The 22,992-nt window shown below is 48.1% G+C and overlaps 1 protein-coding gene across 1 annotated transcript in view; it reads right to left on the bottom strand.

The window, feature by feature from the left end:
* babam2 (BRISC and BRCA1 A complex member 2) overlaps positions 1–22,992 on the bottom strand; it is a 287,239-nt gene that overhangs the window by 34,463 nt on the left and 229,784 nt on the right. The window contains exon 7 of the mRNA XM_028796332.2: positions 12,895–13,004. Coding sequence (XP_028652165.1) covers positions 12,895–13,004 — 110 coding nt within the window. The remainder of the gene's footprint in view (positions 1–12,894; positions 13,005–22,992) is intronic.

A 22,992-nucleotide genomic window follows, 5' to 3' on the forward strand; every position in this document is an offset into this window, starting at 1 on the left:
ATCGGGATTTATGTAGTAGAAGAACGTGAAAGTATGCGTGCGCACAGATTCCTGCATCTGGATTTTTCTGTGCGTACGCACAATCCCGCTTTTGTGCTTACGCCATGTGATAGTGTGAGTTCTACGCACGGCGTTATACATGAGGCCCCTGGTGACTTCTCCTCCATCTCGGTACACCAGGAAGTCAAGGGCAGTGTGTTCTCAATGCTGCTTTTGATCTTCTGGATTGTGCGTCGGACTTGTTAAGGGCAGCTCCATTTTTACAGATTTTTGCTCTTTTGAACATTCTGATTGTATTTTTCTCTTTTCTTCATATCAGTTGGCCTTCTCTGCAAAAGCCGAGGTTTTCGGTCCTCCTCCTCTTGTGGGGCTTTTATTCTACTTTTTGAGGCTTTCCTGGCCATTTTGCCAGCTTCACTTGTCTGGGCTCTGTGAGGCCCGAAGCCTGCAGTTAGTAGTTTTAAGGCCAACTGGTCTCCTAGGGGCTGGCTATGGTTGGGTTGGGGTCCTGCCTTTATATTTTACATTTTAGGGGCGTCAAACCCTTTCTTGCTGTGTTTTGGAGGCTTGAACCCTGAGAGCAGGCTGCCTGGGGTGAGGCCTGGACCGGAAGATGAGGTCACCTCTGGCCTTTTGTGGAGTTTTGGGAGGCCTGGCATGAAGTGCTCTGGTTATTACCAGATTTGTATCAAGTTTTTTATATGGAACTTTGAAACTTGGGTGGCACAGTGGGTAGCGCTGCTGCATCACAGTTAGGAGATCTGGATTTGCTTCCCAGGTCCTCCCTGCGTGGAGTTTGCAGTCCAGAGACATGCAGGTTAGGTGCATTGGTGATCCTAAATTGTCCCTAGTGTGTGTGCTTGGTGTGTGCCCTGCAGTGGGCTGGCGCCCTGCCCGGGGTTTGTTCCTGCCTTGTGCCCTGTGTTGACTGGGATTGGCTCTAGCAGACCCCTGTGTCCCTGTGTTAGGATATATAGCGGGTTGGATAATGACTGACTGACTGACTTTATTAGAATTAGGAACCCAAATATTTTGCTAGTTTGGAATTCAGTTAGTATTGTTGAAATCAGAATAGTATTTTGTGCCATTTCTGACTGGGGACGAGGCCATTTTGTGAGTCCTGTTGTTAGGATGTGACTTCCTGTTGCTGGGGGTGTGGTCTCAGAGGTCGTGACATTTGCTGTCATTGAGGTTCAAAGGTCAGTTTTGGTATCCACCGACCCTCCAAGCTTTGTGGACAGACCCCACCTTGAGTCAGTGACTCTGAGTGAACGTTTGCTTTGCTCCGAGACTTTGCCTGAGATTTCCGATTCACGTTTTTGGTCCCGGTGAGCACATCTTCATCTTTGTTTTTCTGGATCTCCTGGTCCAAACACCTTTCTAAAACCGCTGGCTCTCCACTCTAATTATGAAGTACTTTGAGTAGTGAGAAAGGCGCTATATAAACGTAATGACGTCTTCTTATTATGATGACCTCTAGCAGAACTGCCCCCCTTTGCATGCCTGGAGATGGAAGGATTTCTCAGCAGTCTGTTTATGTGGACGAGTCCATTGGGAACCCCAAGTCTCCCCCAGGTCCTTGTGCGGACCCTCGGCCGTCACACTAAGAACAAACCGGCTCGCCTCTGTTGTCTCCCCCCCCAATTATGCCTTCCATTGTCTCACATGATGGCGGACTGGGCTATAATTAGAAGGCTCAGCCTGGTGATTACGTCGCCTAATTTGAGGTCTGCTCTGCTTGTTTTGCAGCTCAGCTGCTCTGCTGTCCCCGGCACTCATGCGTTTCGGTCATTTGTGTCCCTCTGATGTCCCCTTTCTGTACATGACCTGCACCTTTGTGACTCGCATGCTGCCAACCCCAGAAACTGGTTGACATGGCAGAAGGACACAGTCTTACTACATTGAGAGTGGGCACTTGTGCCCTCATGCTGGTGTTACAATCACACCTGTCACCGTCCCGTAACTCTCGTCACATCCGAGGTGGCCGGCAGTGGCCTGGCTGCTAAACACATTATTAGCGAAGACATTGAAGGTGTTTGCCGTGTCCTCCGTTTCGCTCTTCTTCAAGCTGGATATCGTGATGGACGCCTGCCTTGTTTCTCTGATCCTCCCCCTTCCTACGCACTTTTGGAGCTTCGTAAGGACCTCCGCAATCCCGCTATTTAAATCTTTAAGACGAGAGCTATTTCGGGATAAAGAGTACAGAAAAAGGCAGAATGTGGCTCAGAGGCGCAGCGATTAAGAGATTAGCGCAGATCTCGCTGAATTTGAACATTGAGTAAGCGTATCAGCGCGTCCTTTGTGTTCGGGGATTTGCTTCTCTGTTCACCCTCCCCCCGCTGCGATGTGGATATTCTCGTGGGCTTATGACACAAACTGGGGGGCTGCGAATTCTGCATCTCAGGCCTTTCCTCCTCAATGAGGCTTCTTCTGTGGTGCTTGAGGGATGCTTTCTGGTTGTAGAACTTCACACTCGAGCTGCTCTTATATGGCGCCTGTACTTGGACTGGCACTCAACTTCTCACTTTGGTAATGATGCCAGCTTTCAGACCTCAGTGCTGTTCAGAAGAAAATGACAGAAGTCCAAACACCGCAGCTTACTTCAGGATCCCTGACGCGCCATCTCACCGCACCACGTTCTGCTTCCCTCATCTAGGAATACGGGAGGGAGACCCCGCAATAATGTGTGTTGTGGGGGTGACACCTGTGAGGTCCCCATTACATCATAGCGAGTGTCGAGGGAAGGTGAGGGTGGCAAAGGGATTGTTAGGAAAGCTGATATTTACGTCCCACATGTTTGACATACTGGTGCCTTTTTAAATTTTGGGGTTTTTTGGTACTCGTCTAGTAGGGTGACACCGAGCAGCCCTAAGAGCGAAGAGTCCCAAAGCACAGACCCCTCAAAAACACGGCTACTAACAGGGGAGACCTTTAAAAATAAAACATTTATTCTGAACACGGCGCTCAGTGGCAAAACCCAATTCTGTAGTGCACAAAAGCCTAAAGGAACTGTCTGAAGGGAAGACCACCCAAGTCAAATAAGACCCCAATACGGAAATCCAAGGCAAAGTCAAAAAGCAGAGCAAGCAGGTGGAAAATCCAGTAATTCACACTACAAATAAAAGATCTGCCTGTTTGTCTGCCTGTCTATCATATAGTGCCTTACATATCTATCTATCTATCTATCTATCTATCTATCTATCTATCTATCTATCTATCTATCTATCTATCTATCTATCTATCTATCTATCTATCTATCTATCTATCTGTCTCTATCTGTAATATAGCGCCTTTCACTCTATCTATCATATAGCACCTTTCACATCTATCATATAGCACCTTTCACATCTATCTATCTATCTATCTATCTATCTATCTATCTATCTATCTATCTATCTATCTATCTGTCTGTCTCTATCTGTAATATAGCGCCTTTCACTCTATCTATCATATAGCACCTTTCACATCTATCTATCTATCTATCTATCATATAGCGCCTTTCACATCTATCTATCTATCTATCTATCTATCTATCTATCTATCTATCTATCTATCTATCATGTAGCGCCTTTCACTTTATCTATCTATCATATAGCGCCTTTCACTCTATCTATCTATCTATCTATCTATCTATCTATCTATCTATCTATCTATCTATCTATCTTTCATATAGTGCCTTTCATATCCATCTGTCTATATATCTACACAAAAAGGCACAAGAACTCCCCAACTCCAGAGCGCATTCAACATGAACCCCCAAGAACTGTGGGAGACCCTCTGGGTTTATAGAACAAAAGGTGGTTCCTGGCCCCCCACCCAGCAGACACACAGACAGCCTACATACATGAACAGAACTCGCCCCCTTAGAGGTTCAAGTCCCTTTCATGAACACAATGAATCTCAGCCCCCTTCGGGGAGACCATTATGTAAATCATTGCACCCCCCCCCCCAAAGTGGCCGTTCGTCTGTAGATAACAGAGACCCCCTCCCCCTTGGAGAAGCTTTTCGTGTTTTATAGGCTCGATCCTTTATTCTTGCACTTTCTCTACTGTAATTCCACCACTTAAATGGGTCTTTTCGGCTCAAACCCTCAGCTCTCAGGGTCGACTCTTTTTTGGTTTATTTTTACACGACTATATGTGGCAACTCAAACGCCTGGGACCACCGAAATGCTGGACTGATCTCAAACAATTCTGTTTTCCATCGGACCAGTGGGCATATCTATCAGATATGTGCTGTCACACATGTGCTCCTGGGGGTCACCTTCCTGGTTCCATTGCGGTAAGCAGTACCACCCCGGGACGACAGGGGGCGCTGTCACCAACAAGGCCTTCTGTTCTACCTGCACATCTGTGAGGCGGTCCAAAGAGGAAGCTCAGCCCCGCCTTCAGCCTAAAACAGGCCCTGCCCCTTCCAGTCTGGATGCAATAAGAACAGGCGGTTCTTGGAGGCTGCCAGCTCATTCTAGAACCAGCAGGTGACGGAGGTGGCACTGCCACTAACTTGTGTTCCATTTTTGGCTCAATGTGTCTGATTCCTGTGCCGAGCAAACCAAAAGTATTTTATTTTGCTATTTTCTGTTTTAGTGCGACACACACAATTACAAGGGGCAGCCCGGCTGGCGCCTAAAATGTTCTTCGTGGCCCCTTGCAGTTTGTCCACTCACCATTTTGAAGGCAGCCATCTTGAATTCAACTCAACAAATTGTATTTTAGTTGGAAAAAGGGTCATGTGACCACTCTAAAATGTTCAAGCTTTCAAATAAAATTCCGAGGTGAAGGCCACGTCTTGATGGATCACCGTTACTGAGAAGCGTCAAAGCTGCCAACATTCCAGTGCGGACGTGGGAGCAACTCCTCATCCTCCGTCGGCTCCGGCCTGCTTAGGAGTTTTGCATTTCCTTGTTGATTTGCTCCAAGTGGCCAAGCGCCTGCTGCTCGTGTCATTCGGCACAGACGTGGGGCGCCAGGAGGTGAGGAATTCAAGTCAGGCTGCAAGATCTCACTAGTGATGGCTGCCATTGAGTGTCTTCACAGAGTGGCTTCACATGTCCAGCTGTGGACTGTCCACTGTTACCACGCTGGGTCCCTCATCCTGTAAATTCCCACCAGTTTTCCCCACTGACGGCATGGAAAATAAAAAAGTCCCTTGTTTGCAGTTCAAAGGAACTCATTTTCAGCACAATGGGCCTTGGCATTTTTGAGAAGGGGTGAAGCATTAGATCATCCTCAGAGCGGCCCCTTGACGAAAAGTGAAAAAGGGAGCCGCGTGTAGCGGGAGCGGCCGAGTACAGCGAGCTCAATGGCAGCCCTCCACTCAGCTTTCTAATTTGGCTCTGATCTTTATTAGCCTCCCGCGCCTCCATTTGATCTTTTGTGATCTAATTAAAGGAGCCAGAAGAAGCTGGCAGAGGACGGACTGAAGACGAGCCGTGTGTGAGGGTCTCGTCTCGGCCAAACGCGTCTCACTTGGCATCGTATCCTGCTGTGACATCCAACTGGCAGGAACACGGCGTGGGTGCGAGTGGCAAAAAGGGGTTTTTTACAGGGACATTACTGTGGGCATTGCAACAGAGTGCAACTGGTGAAGGACAGGAGGGTGCCCAGGTGGCACACAGACTGGCAGTCCTTTCGGTGTCGGCAGGGCCACTGCTAATATTGAAGTATGGGGTCACATTATCTATCTATCTATTATATAGTGCCTTTCATTATCTATCTACAGTACAATCCCTCGCATTAACTGGCCAGTGAAATTAAAATAAAATAAAAATCTTCTTTATATTACATGTATGCACTTCCTTCTTTCCTGGCTCCTACTTTCAGAGTGATTTCCCTTTACATATTCCTTTATGAATTTTCCACGGTGCCTTCTTCTTTCTATCTGCTGGCTCCCTTGCTTCTCTCATCGGGCTTTGCAACAGGGGAGTCGTCCTACCTGCAGGTGCAGCTGCCTTCTACACTGGTCCGGTAGCCCCCCAATCCCTGGCTACGTCGGGTGCCATCCGGACTGAGACTTGGGTTCTTTCCCCAGCGGCCAGGGCGCCCACGCTGGGGCTAAACCAGCCCAAAGCCTCCATGACTGCCAGTCGTCTTCAATACCGGTCACTTAACAGCTCCATGATCGCTCAGCTGGAGCGACCGCTTTCTTCAGCCCCACCGAGAGTCGGCCAAACACTCACCTGCAGGGGTTCACCTCCCAGCTGCCTGCCTTTGCTCCATCGCTCTCCTGCACCGGCTTTCCTCTACCTGCTTCCTTGTCCACTAACTTCCCGTTCTGTCCTGTTCTCCCCCTAGCCGCCTTGTGCTTCTATTTATCATGGAGACGTGGATCAGATGTGGCAATTAGCAGTTCCCGGGAACAATTATGTGGACGACTCCTCGCCTGTGCACTTAACCTAGGATCACCTGCATCATGAATCCCCCGATCGGCCACACATACGGCGACTATTTATTTAAAAAGTGGCCTTTTTGACTTGAGCTGTGGACCCGCTACACCACACTGACCAGTCATTGTACGAGAAAAAAATCCTGTGTGGAAAATCGTGGAGGAAGCCTTGTGGATATGGTGTCTTCAGGAACGTCAAAGAGGTACAGTACATACCTTAGAAATATTTTTCTACATGAAAATAGGTATGTGTCGGATTAACTGGCCAAAAAGGCAACCGGCCATGGGATTGTACTCTATCTATCTATCTATCTATCTACAGTGCATCCGGAAAGTATTCCCAGCGCTTCATCACTTTTTCCACATTTTGTTATGTTACAGCCTTATTCCAAAATGGATTCAATTCACTTTTTTCCTCAGAATTCTACACACAACACCCCATAATGACAATGTGAAAAAAGTTTACTTGAGATTTTTGCAAATTTATTAAAAATAAAAAAATGGAGAAAGCACATGTCCATAAGTATTCACAGCCTTTGCCGTGAAGCTCAAAATTGAGTTCAGGTGCCTCCTGTTTCCCCTGATCATCCTTGAGATGTTTCTGCAGCTTCATTGGAGTCCACCTGTGGTAAATTCAGTTGACTGGACCTGATTTGGAAAGGCACACACCTGTCTATAGAAGGTCCCACAGTTGACAGTTCATGTCAGAGCACAAACCAAGCATGAAGTCAAAGGAATTGTCTGTAGACCTCCGAGACAGGATTGTCTCGAGGCACAAATCTGGGGAAGGTTACAGAAAAATGTCTGCTGCTTTGAAGGTCCCAATGAGCATAGTGGCCTCCATCATCTGTAAGTGGAAGAAGTTCAAAACCACCAGGACTCTTCCTAGAGCTGGCCGGCCATCTAAACTGAGTGATCGGGGGAGAAGGGCCTTAGTCAGGGAGGTGACCAAGAACCCGATGGTCACTCTGTCAGAGCTCCAGAGGTCCTCTGTGGAGAGAGGAGAACCTTCCAGAAGGACAACCATCTCTGCAGCAATCCACCAATCAGGCCTGTATGGTAGAGTGGCCAGACGGAAGCCACTCCTTAGTAAAAGGCACATGGCAGCCTGCCTGGAGTTTGCCAAAAGGCACCTGAAGGAGTCTCAGACCATGAGAAAGAAAATTCTCTGGTCTGATGAGACAAAGATTGAACTCTTTGGTGTGAATGCCAGGCGTCACGCTTGGAGGAAACCAGGCACCGCTCATCACCAGGCCAATACCATCCCTACAGTGAAGCATGGTGGTGGCAGCATCATGCTGTGGGGATGTTTTTCAGCAGCAGGGACTGGGAGACTAGTCAGGATAAAGGGAAAGATGACTGCAGCAATGTACAGAGACATCCTGGATGAAAACCTGCTCCAGAGCGCTCTTGACCTCAGACTGGGGCGACGGTTCATCTTTCAGCAGGACAACGACCCTAAGCACACAGCCAAGATATCAAAGGAGTGGCTTCAGGACAACTCTGTGAATGTCCTTGAGTGGCCCAGCCAGAGCCCAGACTTCAATCCGATTGAACATCTCTGGAGAGATCTTAAAATGGCTGTGCACTGACACTTCCCATCCAACCTGATGGAGCTTGAGAGGTGCTGCAAAGAGGAATGGGCGAAACTGGCCAAGGATAGGTGTGCCAAGCTTGTGGCATCATATTCAACAAGACTTGAGGCTGGAATTGCTGCCAAAGGTGCATCGACAAAGTATTGAGCAAAGGCTGTGAATACTTATGGACATGGGATTTCTCAATTATTTTTATTTTTAATAAATTTGCAAAAACCTCAAGTAAACTTTTTTCACGTTGTCATTATGGGGTGTTGTGTGTAGAATTCTGAGGAAAAAAATGAATTTAATCCATTTTGGAATAAGGCTGTAACATAACAAAATGTGGACAAAGTGATGCGCTGGGAATACTTTCCGGATGCACTGTATCTATCGATAAGGCATCTATCTAGTTAGATTGACGTGAGAGGTACTATATAATACAAAAAGCATCATATAATAGATTGATAAATCATAGATAGATAGATAGATAGATAGATAGATAGATAGATAGATAGATAGATAGATAGATAGATAGATAGATAGATAGATAGATAGATAGATAGATAGATAGATAGATAGATTCGGGGTCTATGGCAGAGTGAAGTTTGTCGTATAAACGCTCTGCTTTCAGGCTCGGTGGGTTAGTGTTTGCTCCTGCACAGCTGTGCACCCCTGGGTGTTTAAGGTGGGCATCGTCAGATTGCGTATTCATGTGCAGACACGGTCAGTTCAGCATGTTTCCTATTGACGGAGCAAAACTTGTCTGTGCCAGCCATGCGGTGTGACGGTGTGACTGTGGGCAGGAAGCCACTCAGTAGGTGTTGAGTGCTGGGTGCCTGTGGTGGTTTTCATGGTGGTGTTCAGTTGTAAGTTGAGGGGTCACAGTATTCTTCTGTTGAGTCCACAGGGGCCAAGGATGATGTCAGGGTACGATCACGTGAGATATTGTGGGGTAAAACTGAGTTTCAGTATTGTTCTGTTAATGGACCCTTTTAATTGTTGATTGGCCAGGTGGTGATGAAGGTGAAAGCAGGAAACGGCTGTGTTTGTAACACTTGGATTATGGAGTTGAAAGACAGCAGGTCAGTCGTCATTACTCTTGGTGATGAATGTCACTGTGTTGATATCTCATCTCATTCTGCAGCGCTTTTCTCAGACCGAGTGTTTGAGGCCCACATGTCCTTTCCCCAGCCACACTTTCCATCTTATACTGTGGGGTCCCAAGGTGTTCCCAGACCCTCTGGGAGATATAAACATCTAAGTGAGCCCCTGGTCCTCCCCGAGGTCTCACCTGTAAAGCCTGCACAGGAGGAACCACCTCACTTGGCTCCTCTCGTATTGCAGATGGTCAGCAGGTCTACTCCGAGCCTCTCCCAGACGTCTGCCCTTCTTAGCCCAGCCACTCATGTCGGCCTCGTGTCCCTGCGTTCTCATTCTTTCAGTCATCACTCGAAGCTCATGACCAGAGGTGAGGTTAGGGATGCAGAGTGTCTGGTAAATCGAGAGCTTTGCCTTCTGACTCGGCTCCTTCTTCATCACGACAGATTGATAACTGCATAAATGTGCTCGTCACCCTCAATCCGTCTATCGATGTCACCATCCCTTATCCCCTTTTCTCATGAACAAGTCCCCAACGTATTTAACTCTTTGAGGGCTGAATATTTTTTAGTTTTCTGAAAAGCACACAGAGCAGCAGTTTCGCACATAAATCAACATAAAACGTCTGTTGCTGTGTGCTGTGGCCGCCGTCGGCGTCTGTTTGGAGTCTTTGCGGCTGCACAGGGTTGGCTCGATGGTCAGCAGCAATGCGTGGCGGGCAGGCTGCCTGGCTGTTTTTGCACGGCGGTGGCAGTTGCAGAGTGACTCAGTATGGTTTGTACATCTTGTGATCGTAAGTGGCGGTCCTCCCAGGTAAATGCTGCTGTAGGCGAATCAGCTACATGAACGTGTGAAGCACCAGGATCAATGGGGGACCAATCACACGATGCCGGTACCTCACTTTCGCTTTTCATCTCCATCTCCAGATCACTTGCATTAAAACTGGAGTCCAACAAGTCAAAGTCCGATTCAGGGATAATACGCAGAACGTCATCCACGGAGTATTTGGCTTCGGTCTCTCGTCAGGTGTCAACGCCATTTTGAAGGTTGGTTGCACTTTGCTACTCATGCATGTGCAGGACGTCAAGGTCAAATCAACGAAGCTAACTTTCCTTCTAGCAGAGAGAGTCGAACTAAAATGTAACGGCGAGTCTTGTTGCAGATTACAGCCGATTAAAGTCCCCTACACCTGAACTTTGACAAAAGTCGACATCCACCCTGAAAGAGTTAAACTCCTCCACTTGAGGTGGTAACTCACCTCCCACTCAGAGAGACAGACCTCCTCTTTCTTACTGAGGACCATGGCCTCAGATTTGGCGGTGCTGATCCTCATCCCTACCGCTTCACACGATGCATGTTGGAGTTCACAGACTGATAATGCCAACAGGACCACGTCATCTGTAAAAAGCAGTGACGTGATTGGAAGGCCACCGAACTGAACAACTCGCCAGCATCCTCTGCGTGAAAATCACAAGCAGGACTGGCGCTCCACGCCCACTGGAAACAGTGCTGATATTTTTTTTTTTGAATATGCGGACACATTGGTCACTGTGATTATGCAGGGTCCGAACAGCCCTTATTATCAGGGACCCCAGAACCCTGTACTCTCCCGGCAGGTCCCACAGAATCCCTCAAGGAATACGGACCTACAGTACACCTTCTCAAAGTCCACAAACCACATGCAGACCGACTGGGTGGACTCCCATGGACCCTCCAGGGTACAGAGCTGCTCCCCAGCCTCTATGGAGTCCACGTTGCTCCTCATTGGGTCTGAGGCCCCATGACTGGGCGGAGTCTCCTCTCCAGCGACCTGGTATAAGGTTTACCAGGGGGACTGAGGAGTGGGGATCCCCTGATAGTTGGAGCACACCCCATTTTTGTTTTGTTGATATGTGAGGCCCACATCGTTGGCATAGCTGAACTGGCATGAAGTTGAGGATGTGAAGGTTAAACAATAATGGAGTAAGAACTGAGCACGACAGGTCATTGTTCCACCTCCTTGTTTTGCTATGGTTGTTAATCAGGTGAACAGCAAAACAAAAATCGCTGAACATGATGCCAACGAGGTCCTAAACTCTAAGGAATGGCATTATTTTAGTGGGCTTGTACAGCAATCCCTTCTTGCAGATGGTGCCACATCCTGGCTGTTTTTGCTGGCATTGAGAATGGTCTTCAATGAAATTAGTAAGAACAAGAACTCAGCCGGTGCACCTGCGACCCTAACGGACGCCATCTTGTTTAACAGGAATGACTATAATGAGCAGCAATCAGTCAACTAGCGATCAAAAGATGAGACGAGTGAAAAACCATAACCAAAGATCAATCCAACCTTTGATCAAAACCCTACACAGAAATCAGAAATCGTAGTCCGTAAGTCAAATTCACGGACAAAGCACACAAGGAATACTAGAAATGTTTTCATCCACAATCTGATACCCGGGAAGTCAATGGTGTTGACCCTTTAAACTGACGCACAACTGGCATGACGGACCAGCTATCACCTGCTTAGCAACACCTTGGCATCGATTAACAAAACGTGATAGACTGTCGCACGTCAGCACTTGGGGAACGTCTAAGCAGCTCCATCAAAGTAGGAGAGTCACGCTCACTAACCCGAGGATGAGTCCTGAGATGGAGGGTATCATCACTTCTGGCTCGACCCTGGAGGTCCTGCCCTGTCCACCTGATGAACTTCTTATGCTGCAAAGGCACCAGGAGTCGGCGTCCATTCAGACCGCACTCATTTAGCACAAACGATCTCCGTGAGACTGACACTCGTAAGGTCCACAGATATCCTTATTACTGCTCCGTTTTTTCTCATTTATTAAACGGGATACCAGGGTGGCCCCCCCCCCCTCCCCTGACCCTTCTGGATATTCAGTTTATGTATTTATACAAAATGTCACCACATACATAAGGAAACAAAAATGACATCAGGGTGCAATGAACAATACTTTTAACTCTCGTAACCTAAAAATAAATGTTAGATTAAAATCCTACGTAGCAAGAAACCACAAACTGAATACCTGTCGCAAAAAATTCAGGAATGCTGCAAAAAAAATTCAAAATAGGAAGAAATTGTAACACTTGCAGAGTCTGAGATTATGAAGGCGTCAAGATTTGAGTTCGACACGTTTCTTCTTGCAGCGGTGACCTTCTGGCCAAAAGCCGGTAAGCGGCTGCATTGAGCCATCAAAGGTCATCTGCCATCATGAAACCATGACGACAACGTAGACGAGGCGAACATTACAAGAAAGGAAGAGGGCCTTCTCGTAACAAACCCTCTGTGGTCCTGTGAAATAACAGAAGGCAGCACTTTTTCTAGACAGCCATTGAGAGTTTTGGCCATAATCTTGCAGTCTGTGTTTAACAGAGAAATGGGCCTATAGGGTGCACAGCTTAAGGTGGTTTTATTTTATTATTTTTGTTGAGAAAGGCAGATACAGAGGCCTTCCAGAATGTTCTAGTAGTATCTTGTTTCTGCGGTCACAGTTTCAATATTTTTTTTTTGTCTATAAAATTTGGGTAGGCAACCATCAGGCCCAGGTGACTTCTCAAACTGCACAGATTTGTTGACAGCACCAACAATTTATGATGGTGTAATTTTTTTTCCAATTTGATTAATCTGCATTCTTTACATGCAATGGGCTTTATTACATAACCAGACAGAAGGGGCCTGTCAATACATGGAGGTCACATCTGGAGAGCAACGTGCAAGTGACATCAGCTCACGGTGGAGTCACTGATGAGTACCTTAAAGACACAAGCTGACCAGTCCAGCTTACACATCAAATTAGGGCGACACCAAGAAAAAGTAGGAGATCCAAAAGCTTACTTTTCAATGCGAGGGGACAGATAGAGTTTGGGGAACACCTGCGTGGCCTCCGCGTCCTCAAAACTGACCGACAAAAGGGCAACGTCCTCTCCAGGGTCCACACTGGTGTCCTAAAAACAAAAAAAAAAACAAGACAGGAAGAGGTGTATATGGTGAGTAGGGGGGCTCACAAGCTCTGGAGGTTAAACGGTGGTAGAGCACAATGGAGCAAAGAGGGAGGCGCTATACAGAGGGAGTAAGTTAAAGACGGACGTCAACAACTGCATTAGAGGCACATGTGGTATAGAGAGGCGCTAATAAGGGTAGTAAGGTGATACTCACTGTAAGAAATCCAGTACAGTACAGTACAGTACAGCAAACAAGTCGTGTTACAGAAAGGCGCTACACAGGGGCAAGACGCTGAATTATAGCAACGTACAGTGCAGAAAGAAGGAGGCACAACAGCAAGGCAGCGCAGTACCGTATAGGAAATGCAAACGCAGGCAGTTGTACTGTAGCTCTCTACCGTATAGGAAGGCCACGTAGAAAAGTGTCGCTTTACAGTCAAAAGTGTATTACAGCTACGTATAGAATAGAAAGGCGCTATACAGAGGAGCAAAAATGAAAACTTGTATCACAGTCCTGTACAAAGGCGATGTGTGCAATACAGAGCTGAGAACCTGGATGATAGTTCTGATGGGTTAAAGTTACCAGCAAACAGTTCTATTATTTTTAATATCTATAAATGATTTAGATAGGAATATAAGTAACAAGCTGGTTAAGTTTGCAGATGATACCAAGAGAGGTGGATTAGCAGATCATTTGATATTCTGTTATATCATCACAGAAGGACTTGGACGGCAGACAGGCTTGGGCAGATTTGTGGACGATGAGATTTAATGTCAGTAAATGTAAAGAATTACACATAGGAAGTAAAAATGTGAGGTTTGAATACAGAATGGGGGTCTGAAAATCGAGCGTCCACCTTATGAGAAGGATTTAGGAGTCGTAGTGGACTCTAAACTATCGACTTCCAGACAGTGTTCAGAAGCCATTAAGAAGGCTAACAGAATGTCAGGTTATATAGCGCCTTGATGTGTGCAGTACAAGTCACAGGAGGTTCTGCTCAAGCTTTATAACACACTGGTGAGGCTTCATCTGGAGTCCTGTGTGCAGTTTGGGTCTCCATAAAGACATCGCAGCACAAGAGAAGGTCCAGAGAAGAGCGACTAGGCTGATTACGGGGGGCTACAGGGGGTGAGTTAGAAGGAAAGATTAAAAGAGCTGAGCCTTTACTGTGATGAAGAGGAGACCTGACTGAAGGGGTTAATATGACGAGTTGAATGAGTCGAGTGGCTCAAGACGGTGACTTTAAAATGAGTTCATCAAGAACATGGGGACACAGCTGGACACTTGTGAAGGGTGAATGTCACACAGACATTAGGAAGTTTTTCTTTACACAAAGAACGACAGACACTTGGAATAAGTGACCAAGTAGTGTGGTGGACAGTAGGACCTTCGAAACTGGACTTGATGTTAATAAGTGGACAGGACTGGTGGGCTTTGTTGGGCTGAATGGCCTGTTCTCGTCCACTTTGTTCTAATGTACAGTTTTGTACAGTATAGAAAGGCGCTATAGTAAGGTGACGTGTTAAAGTGAACGGTTGAAAGGTGCAATGCAGAGACAGAACGTTAAACACCTAAGCCAGCTCTGCAGTGGACAGAAAGACCCCCTACAGCCCCGGTAGTTTGTTAAATACGTAAGAGGTACAGTACATACCTATAGGCTAACGTGGATTATAGGAAGGCACTTTACGCAGGTAGCATGCTAAATGCATCAGTAAGAAATTGTACTGAAGTCTCGTAGAGAACAGAAAGGCGCTATACAGAAACATAAAACACATGAATGAGAAATTATTTAATGGCTCTGTATAGTAAAGGAGGTGACGTGTTAAAAGTGAGTAGTTGTCATCGTTCAGTGTAATATACAATGGTGATGTGCCATATAAGTGAACAGTTGGCATATTACACTGCTGAATGCCTTGTATTACAGCTCTGTGTACTTTAGAAAGGCGCCATACCAGTGTGAGGTGTCCTGATCTCACGAGTCACACATACGGTGACAAGGAGGTCAGCCAGGACTGTCACCTGCGCCCTACCCACCTCAGTGCCCCGTCTCTTTGGTGTCCCTCATTTATCTCGTGGCCTTTTATCATTTGGCCACTGTGGGAAAGCAAACCATCCAGTGGGACGGCGGGACAGAAACGTCCAGCTGCAGCTCAGCTCTTCCGGGTAAGGCAGTCGCGTATCCGGGAATATTTAAGGAGTTTTAAAGGCCAACTTAACAATAAATGCACTGGCGCTCCTCATCGTAGTCAGTCCTTAGTGTATATAGCGCCCTTCATAGTGGGACTCCGATACAACACTTCTCACAAGCTGCCCGCGGCAGAAGGGACACCGCATGATACATCTGGGCACCTTTCGGCATGAAAGATATAGAGACTGGCGAGAAGCCTCCAGTAGAGAATGAGAGGGAGACGTGAGAGTAAAGCATCTGGGCTCATATAGTGCCTTTCAACGAAGGTGCCATTGCTGCCTCCCATCTTACAGCTCTAGCAGTGAGGGGTCCCCCTTGTGGCAGTTTCAACTGTAACAATCCAAGGGTAACTAACAGAGAGGCTGCGAGTGCGGATGGCAGGCATTGTGCTGGCGGCCGCGGCCCCCCGTCTCCTATTTTTATGAGGCCGACACTCGGCTCTTCCCTTCCTGCAGGACAGATGCTGGCCCATTGTTGTCTGAGGGCCGGCCGCTCCAATTTACTGGAAGTGAGCCTGGCAGTACGTGAGTCAAGCCCGGGAGGTTAAAGGTGCCGCCAGGACTCTGCTGGCGCTCTAAGTGCAGCTTGACGTGGTGCCAGCAGGCGTTTCCTTCCTGCAGCCTGGGCTCAGGGTCTGCCATCTCAGCACGCCTGCTTTCTGGGGCTCCGTCTCCTCTCTGAGCCGCGTCCCTTCAGTCCCATTTCTGTACATCACCTGACAGTGCCAGCAGGTGCTACAGCCACCTCAAGGGGGGGGGACACTTGGCACAGGGACATCGGAGTGTGAGCTGGTGTGATGCCATGTTCATGTAAATTCAATTGATGGCTGAGTGATAAGAAAACGATGGAGATTTCAGGAGAATGACAGCAAAAGTTAAATCCTTGTGACGCCAGTGGGGCCGCTTGTGGCTTTAGACCTGGCAGGTAAGTGACGGGGAAAGTGAAATCTGTGCAGCGACTTGAAAAAAATCACAGAGGAATTAAACTTGTGTGGGCGCAGTGACGCCCCCTACTGGCTAAACACTTTGGGGATAAAAATCAGGCTGTATGATGTCAGCAGTGGTGCCACCTAGTGGTTTTGGACAAGTGTAATGTCAGGGATAAAAACTGGACAAAAGTCCAATGAACAGCAGTGGAGCCCCCTAGGGGTATTACAGTGGGCTACTGTGACAGGGGAAAGTACCAATAAGAAAGAGAGCAACAGAAAACTACATCTGTGCCAGCAGTGGCGCCTCCTATTGGCAAAACACACAGATGACTTCAGGAATTAAAAATTACAAGAACACTACAGTAGATCTGTACATCAGCAGTGGCGCCACCTAGTGGTTTTGGAGAAGTATAATGTCAGGGATAAAAACTGGACAAAAGTCAAATGAACAGCAGTGGAGCCCCCTAGGGATATTACAGTGGGCTACTGTGACAGGGGAAAGTCAAATGCCACATGAGTACCAACAGGAAAAAGAGCAACAGAAAACTACAGTAAGCATCTGTGCTAGCAGTGGCGCCTCCTATTGGCAAAAACACTTCAATGACTTCAGGAACTAAAAATCAGAAGCACAATAGGTCTGCATATCAGCAGTGGTGCCACCTAGTGGTAGTGGAGCAGTGCGTGAGGCCACCTGGTTACATTAAAGCAAGATGACATCAGGAAAAAAAGGGAAAGTTAAATCCATTTAAGAGCAGTGGGCTAATGTGACAGGGGCAAGTTAAATATGTGCACCAAATGGAAAACGAGTAATACAAATTTAAACTTGTGGACCAGTAGTGGCGCCCCCTATTGACAAAACAGCTGCGTGGGAATACAAATCAGGAGAACGCCGGATCTGTACTGTGTGTCAGCAGTGGTGCCACCTAGTGGCTCTGGGGCAGTGCAACATCAGGAAATAATCAGACAAAAGTCAAAGGAGTACAATGGCAGTGGAGCCCCCTAGTGACATTACAGCATCAAGAAAAAAAAGGAAAGTTCAACCCATATGAAGGCAGCCGATCCCCCTAATAATATTACAGTGGGCCAGTGTGATGAGGGGGAAAGTGAAATTTGTGTACTAACAGCAAAAAAAGAAATAGAAAATGAAACTTGTGCAACAGCAGTGGGGACCCCTCATGGCAAAGTGATGTCAGAAACAAAAGGGGGAAAGTTAAATCCTTATTCTGGCACCGGAGCCACCTAGTGGTGGTATAGCAAGATGTCAAGGCTGGAGAAAGTGCAACCCAAATAAGAGCAGTGGAGCCACCTAGTGGCAGCTCTTAGGATAACAGGAGGTGGAATATAAAGACAGTAAGTGTACTGACAGTGGGGCCCCCTAGTGGCATCACAGCAATGCAGTGTTGGGGAGAATGCAAGTTAAATCCTGATGCCAACAGATGGAGCCCCCTAGCGACACGAGATAACTGGGGTTGGGGGCGGGTGTGTACCAGAAGGGGGCACCACAAGAGCAAAGGAGCATCAGGACAGTAACAGGTGAAAGAGGGGTTTCATGTTGACAGTGGGGCCCTCTAGTGGCATGGGTGTTCAGGTGGGCACCCCTCACTCAGCAGGGCTCGGACGGCCCGTATTTTATCTGCACATGCCACAGCTGTTGTGTTTGGGCTCCGATTTTTAGATTTTTGCAGTGAGTTTCACAAGATAATAAGCACTAGGCTATATAGCGCCTTTCACATCAAACAGTGCCCAGTGCTCTGTGCCACCTGCCAACTCACTACACTGGATGACCTGCAGGCCTTTCTGATGGCAAGTCATCTTCTAATCTGATTGGCCAGTTCAGAGGTGGTGGTCGCCGGTACCTTTGCCAGCATTGATGGATGCAAGGGGGGTGCCAGGCACCTGCAGGGCACACACAAACAGAGACACTTACATTGGGCAGAGTCTGAGCTGCCAATTCACTGAATGCATGGGGAGAACATGCAATTGGCACACAGGAAGCTCCTGGGACTTGACAAACTACAGCACCACATCCATTTTACTTTATAGCGCCTTTCACAGACATCTCCCTCAAACATCTAAAGGAAAGGCCCATATATAACCAAGATATGGGTGACGCGCCACGTGCCGCCTCTGAGAAGCCTGCGGTCTCCAAAGTGCAGAAGCTGCGAGATGAAATGAAGGAAACCTGAAGCCCCCTGGCCAGTGTGAGGTGCAGCGTGGGGGAGTGGGTGCCAATGTCCTCAGAGTGCCATGGCGACGTTTGCCAACTGGGTGCGGCCCTGGCAGGGTGGAGATCACAGCTGTCAGAGTGCCTCAGCTTCAGGGCCTGTCAGGGCGGATTCCTCTGAAAACGGCCCAAGTGTGCCAGCTGCTCTCCTTCTTGCTATGCCAGGTGCCTTGCATACGAGCGCTACACCTTGGGCCATACAGGACGGGCGCCTACAGGGCAGCAGGCCTTCTGCTCACATAAAGCTCAGTGTCGTGCACACGCCCACTGCTGGCACACCCTCCCCACGGCTGCCGGATGTCTGTGGGTGGAACCAACTTCAGCCTGAGATTTCAGGTGGGCATGCAGGAATTGAGGGGTGGGCAGGGCAAGCTGATATGGGTGAAGTTTAAATAAGTGTGCTGGGGGCTTTGGGCACTGGGCGGAAACGGCAGAAAAGGCACACCAAGGTGTTAAGGGGGCTGTGGGGGGACGCTAAGCCATTCCAAGAGATAACATGAAAGCCACTCACAGCCAATCCGGGACCTGGAAATGCACACGGTGTCCCTGCACAACACACACACACACACACACACACACACACACACACACACACACCACAGGCCAGCACACCTACCTCACCCTCACTCATATGCAAACGACAGGGATGATTTGCATAACCCCACCCAATTACACAGTTCAGAGTTCACTAGCGCACAGCTGCACACACTGTGCTGATCAGCACACACACACACACACACACACACACACACACACACACACAAAGCTAATGTCGAATTGTACGAGACCCAAGTCAAAACCCAACCCAGGAGAGACCAGCTGCAGACCTCCAGTGGCAGACCCCTCTGTGGTTGTAACGTCACTCGGGGGCCAGGCTGGGCACAGCGCCATCTTGAGGATGTGCCTTTCAGTAGGTCCCCAGGAGCAAATGTTAGTTACTAGATAAATGTGTGTGTGTGTATATAAAGGCAAATGTGAATGTTAAGCACACATAGAGTGAAAGGTGCTATATAGTAGATAGATAGATAGATAGATAGATAGATAGATCTTTCTCCGAGGTCCACTCAGACACCTTTTTTTGGCACCATCCCATTTAAGCACTTGGGGGGGTGAGGGGTGGGGGTTGTTAGGGGACACAACCAAACCAAAACACAAGAGGGCCTCCTCAGATGGGGACAATTTGAAGTTGGCAGTTAACTTAAACAGGGTCTGGGATTCAAGTGGAGGACCCAGGAACTGAGCCCCCAGTGAAGACGTGCGGCGCCCTTTATAGAATCAGTGAGGTCAAAATCCAGTTCAGGGTGCACACACAGACACACACACAAAAGATGAAGTCCTGCTCCCATACAAAGAATGCTGCCATCACCACACCTTTGTCATGGCGCTTGCTAACATGCAAATCAGTCGCCTTCTTATTAAGGGAGGTGCAGCACCTGAGGTGTCAGACATTAATCTATTATATAGTGCCTGTCAGATGTATCTATCAATCATATAGTGCCTTTCACATATCTATCTATTATATAGTGCCTTTCTCCTCTGTCCATTGTAATACATTTCTATCTATCACCTGTGCTGACTCTCTACTGTGCCCATGTTTTATTCCACAGTGCCAGTCGGGTATGCGCACAGCATTTTTGTTTCTCTGTCCAGTAAGTGGTGTCACTTTACGAGGCTCTGACTTGCCGCTGCTCGTTTCTGACCCATGAGGGATGGCTGTACTCACACTAGTAATTTATTCCGTGCCTGTACATGTTTGACCGCATGTAACCCCCCTCCAAAAGTCTTGCCCGTTTGACTAGTGTGATCACTCTCTGTTGGGCCAATCATACCGTTCCCTGACCCGCTTGCTACAAGTGTGCCACAGAGTTGTGAATGTGACATCAATGATGTGACAATTCTCATTTCATTTGACACCATTTGAGTTTTTAAATCCGGGCGGCACGGTGGCGCAGTGGGTAGCGCTGCTGCCTCGCAGTTGGGAGACCTGGGGACCTGGGTTCGTTTCCCGGGTCCTCCCTGTGTGGAGTTTGCATGTTCTCCCCGTGTCTGCGTGGGTTTCCTCCCACAGTCCAAAGACATGCAGGTTAGGTGGATTGGCGATTCTAAATTGGCCCTAGTGTGTGTGATTGGTGTGTGGGTGTGTGTCCTGCGGTGGGTTGGCACTCTGCCCAGGATTGGTTCCTGCCTTGTGCCCTGTGTTGGCTGGGATTGGCTCCAGCAGACCCCCGTGACCCTGTGTTTGGATTCAGCGGGTTGGAAAATGGATGGATGGATGGATAGAGTTAAAAATCCAGTTTAGTTTATTCTCACCTGACAGATATGGCAGAGTGGTGGCTCTGAGGCTAGGGATCTACATTGGCAATCAGAAGGTTGCCGGTTTGAAACCCTTGAGCAAGGCTGTTAACCTGCAATCGCCCCGTCCTGGCTATGACGTTAATCTGCATTCATCTTGGGGGTTGGTGGCAGAATTGGCACTCCAGCCACCATAAAAAAACTCCCACTGTTCTACTCCATCTGAACTGGTGTGGTGCTGAGGTATCACCCGTTACATGGCTGCACTCGGGTCCTAATCTGGGGTCCTGAGTTGGTTTGTCATGTGGCAGGTGCCTGCTCCTAGCCTCTCCTCCTCTTACAGATGGACGTGAATTGTAGTTGACCAGAAAAGCTGCAAATTCCTCCTTTAACATCATTGGTCTCTGTGCAGCACAACTAACAGCAAAACACTGCGCTGCACACCATAAATCTCTAAGAGGGCAGAGCGTCATCCTGGTCACCACAAAAGAAGTCAAATCATTGTGACGTGTGCTGTCACTCCGTGTTCACGTCTTGTTTTGACTTTACAAGAAACGTGCAGGGAGGTGGGGGAGCAGTGAGGGGGGACAATCGTACTTGGGCATGGTGCGTAACGTGAGTAGACCCTATAAAAGTCCAAAAGGGGTGGGGCACTGGCTAAAGACTAATGGGGTGGAGCTTCACTAAAAGTCCAAATGGGTGGGGCTTCTGTTAAAGACTAATTTTCCTGTCTTGTTTTTGCATATTAATATCTGGCTTTTCTGTCTTTACTTTTGATTGTCACACCTTTGTCCCTGTCCCCTGCTGATGGTCATTTGTGAGCCATGTGGGACAAACGTGAAATTCCTTTATGTGGCCACCTAAGGTAAAGTGATGATGGACTGGATTGAGCCCAAGATGAAGAGGCAGGTGGGTGGGGCTTCACTGTTAGACGACAGGGGCGGGGCTTCAGGTAACGGTTGCTGCTGGTTTGGTCGGCTCTTGATTTCTTTTGAATCGTCGAGGCCCTCTTCTGTAATGTATGCCATTGTCTCCAGTGTGGTATTCTTACTGCATGTTTCTGTGCCAACAGTAACGTAAAACGAACTGAATCCACAAATCTATGAAAACAGATGCCAGGTCTCTGTAGAGCAGTTCACCAACGTAACTAAAATATCAGAGTATTCACCATTTTAACAATAATACATCACAGACTTGTAGGTTAAACATGAACAGACCAGTTCTACTCCTCTGCCATGCGGGCACCACTTTCATACTTGGCAGCTGTTCCCAGGCCATCCATGAATTATCAGAGCTGGTTAAACCGGCTGAGGGTCCCAGCAGCCTCAGGCACCAGGCCTGCACCAGGCCAGGACGGAGTGCCAGTCTATCGAATTGCGGTCACACCCAGAGTGACACACACACACACACACACTCAGTCACCAGTTAATCAGAGCATGAGAGCCCCACACAGGCACACACTCACTGCTGCCACCTCCATAGCTAAACGTGCCAACATGGCTGTGATTCTTCACTCTCCAGGTACCCACCATGTTACTTTTCAGCGAGACGCCTGCTTCGCTCCCACGATGTCAGCACGTTACACAAACGTGTACCAATTTAGGAGAATGTGCCTCCCTGCCAGCCTCCCTCCTTCCCTACTGGCACCGGACCCGGGCTGTAGTCCAGATGTCAGAATCCTGGCCGGCTGCCCGCAGAGGGGAGCAAACACAATGGAGTTAAAAATAACGTTCGGGGGGCGCACCGGCGTACTGAGAGTTAGGATGAGCGACTCCATTATCTACACGGGGTAGCTGGCATCCTTCTGGGCACGCAGTGCCCAGTGCAGTCGTCTCTGCTGCCATTGCGGAACGGCTCATGAAATGTCATTTAAAAGTGACAACCCAGGTGACTGAACATGTGATGAGGTGCCAGGCTGGGCCGGGCATACAAATCCCATTCAGTCCTGCCCACTGCATCATTGCAGGCTTTTCTAACCACCAAATGCATATTCACTCAGAAAGTGCACCAACTTAACTGAAATCAAACACACGTTGGCAGTGGACATCCAATCCAAATTCAGAACGTCCACTGTGGGCCAATTAGGCCCCCCAATCCTAAAGTTGTGACGCAAGAAAGAAAGTCAAGTGACACGGATACGGTGCATTGCTACAGGTGACTTTTAAACGCGGCTCAAATCTACAGCTGGTGACCCGCCGTGACGATGACAGGACAATCAGCAGCTCGCTACGCCATAAATGTCAACATTTAATTTGGGTCCCTGAAGTGAGGCGGCCAGCAAGACGGACTGCAACCGAAATTGAACAGCCATCTTTAAACAGCGAGCCATCATTCCAGGTGTCTGGCGCGTAAGGCTAA

This window comes from Erpetoichthys calabaricus, chromosome 3, assembly GCF_900747795.2.
Source record: "Erpetoichthys calabaricus chromosome 3, fErpCal1.3, whole genome shotgun sequence".
In the NCBI taxonomy this organism is placed as follows: domain Eukaryota; kingdom Metazoa; phylum Chordata; class Cladistia; order Polypteriformes; family Polypteridae; genus Erpetoichthys; species Erpetoichthys calabaricus.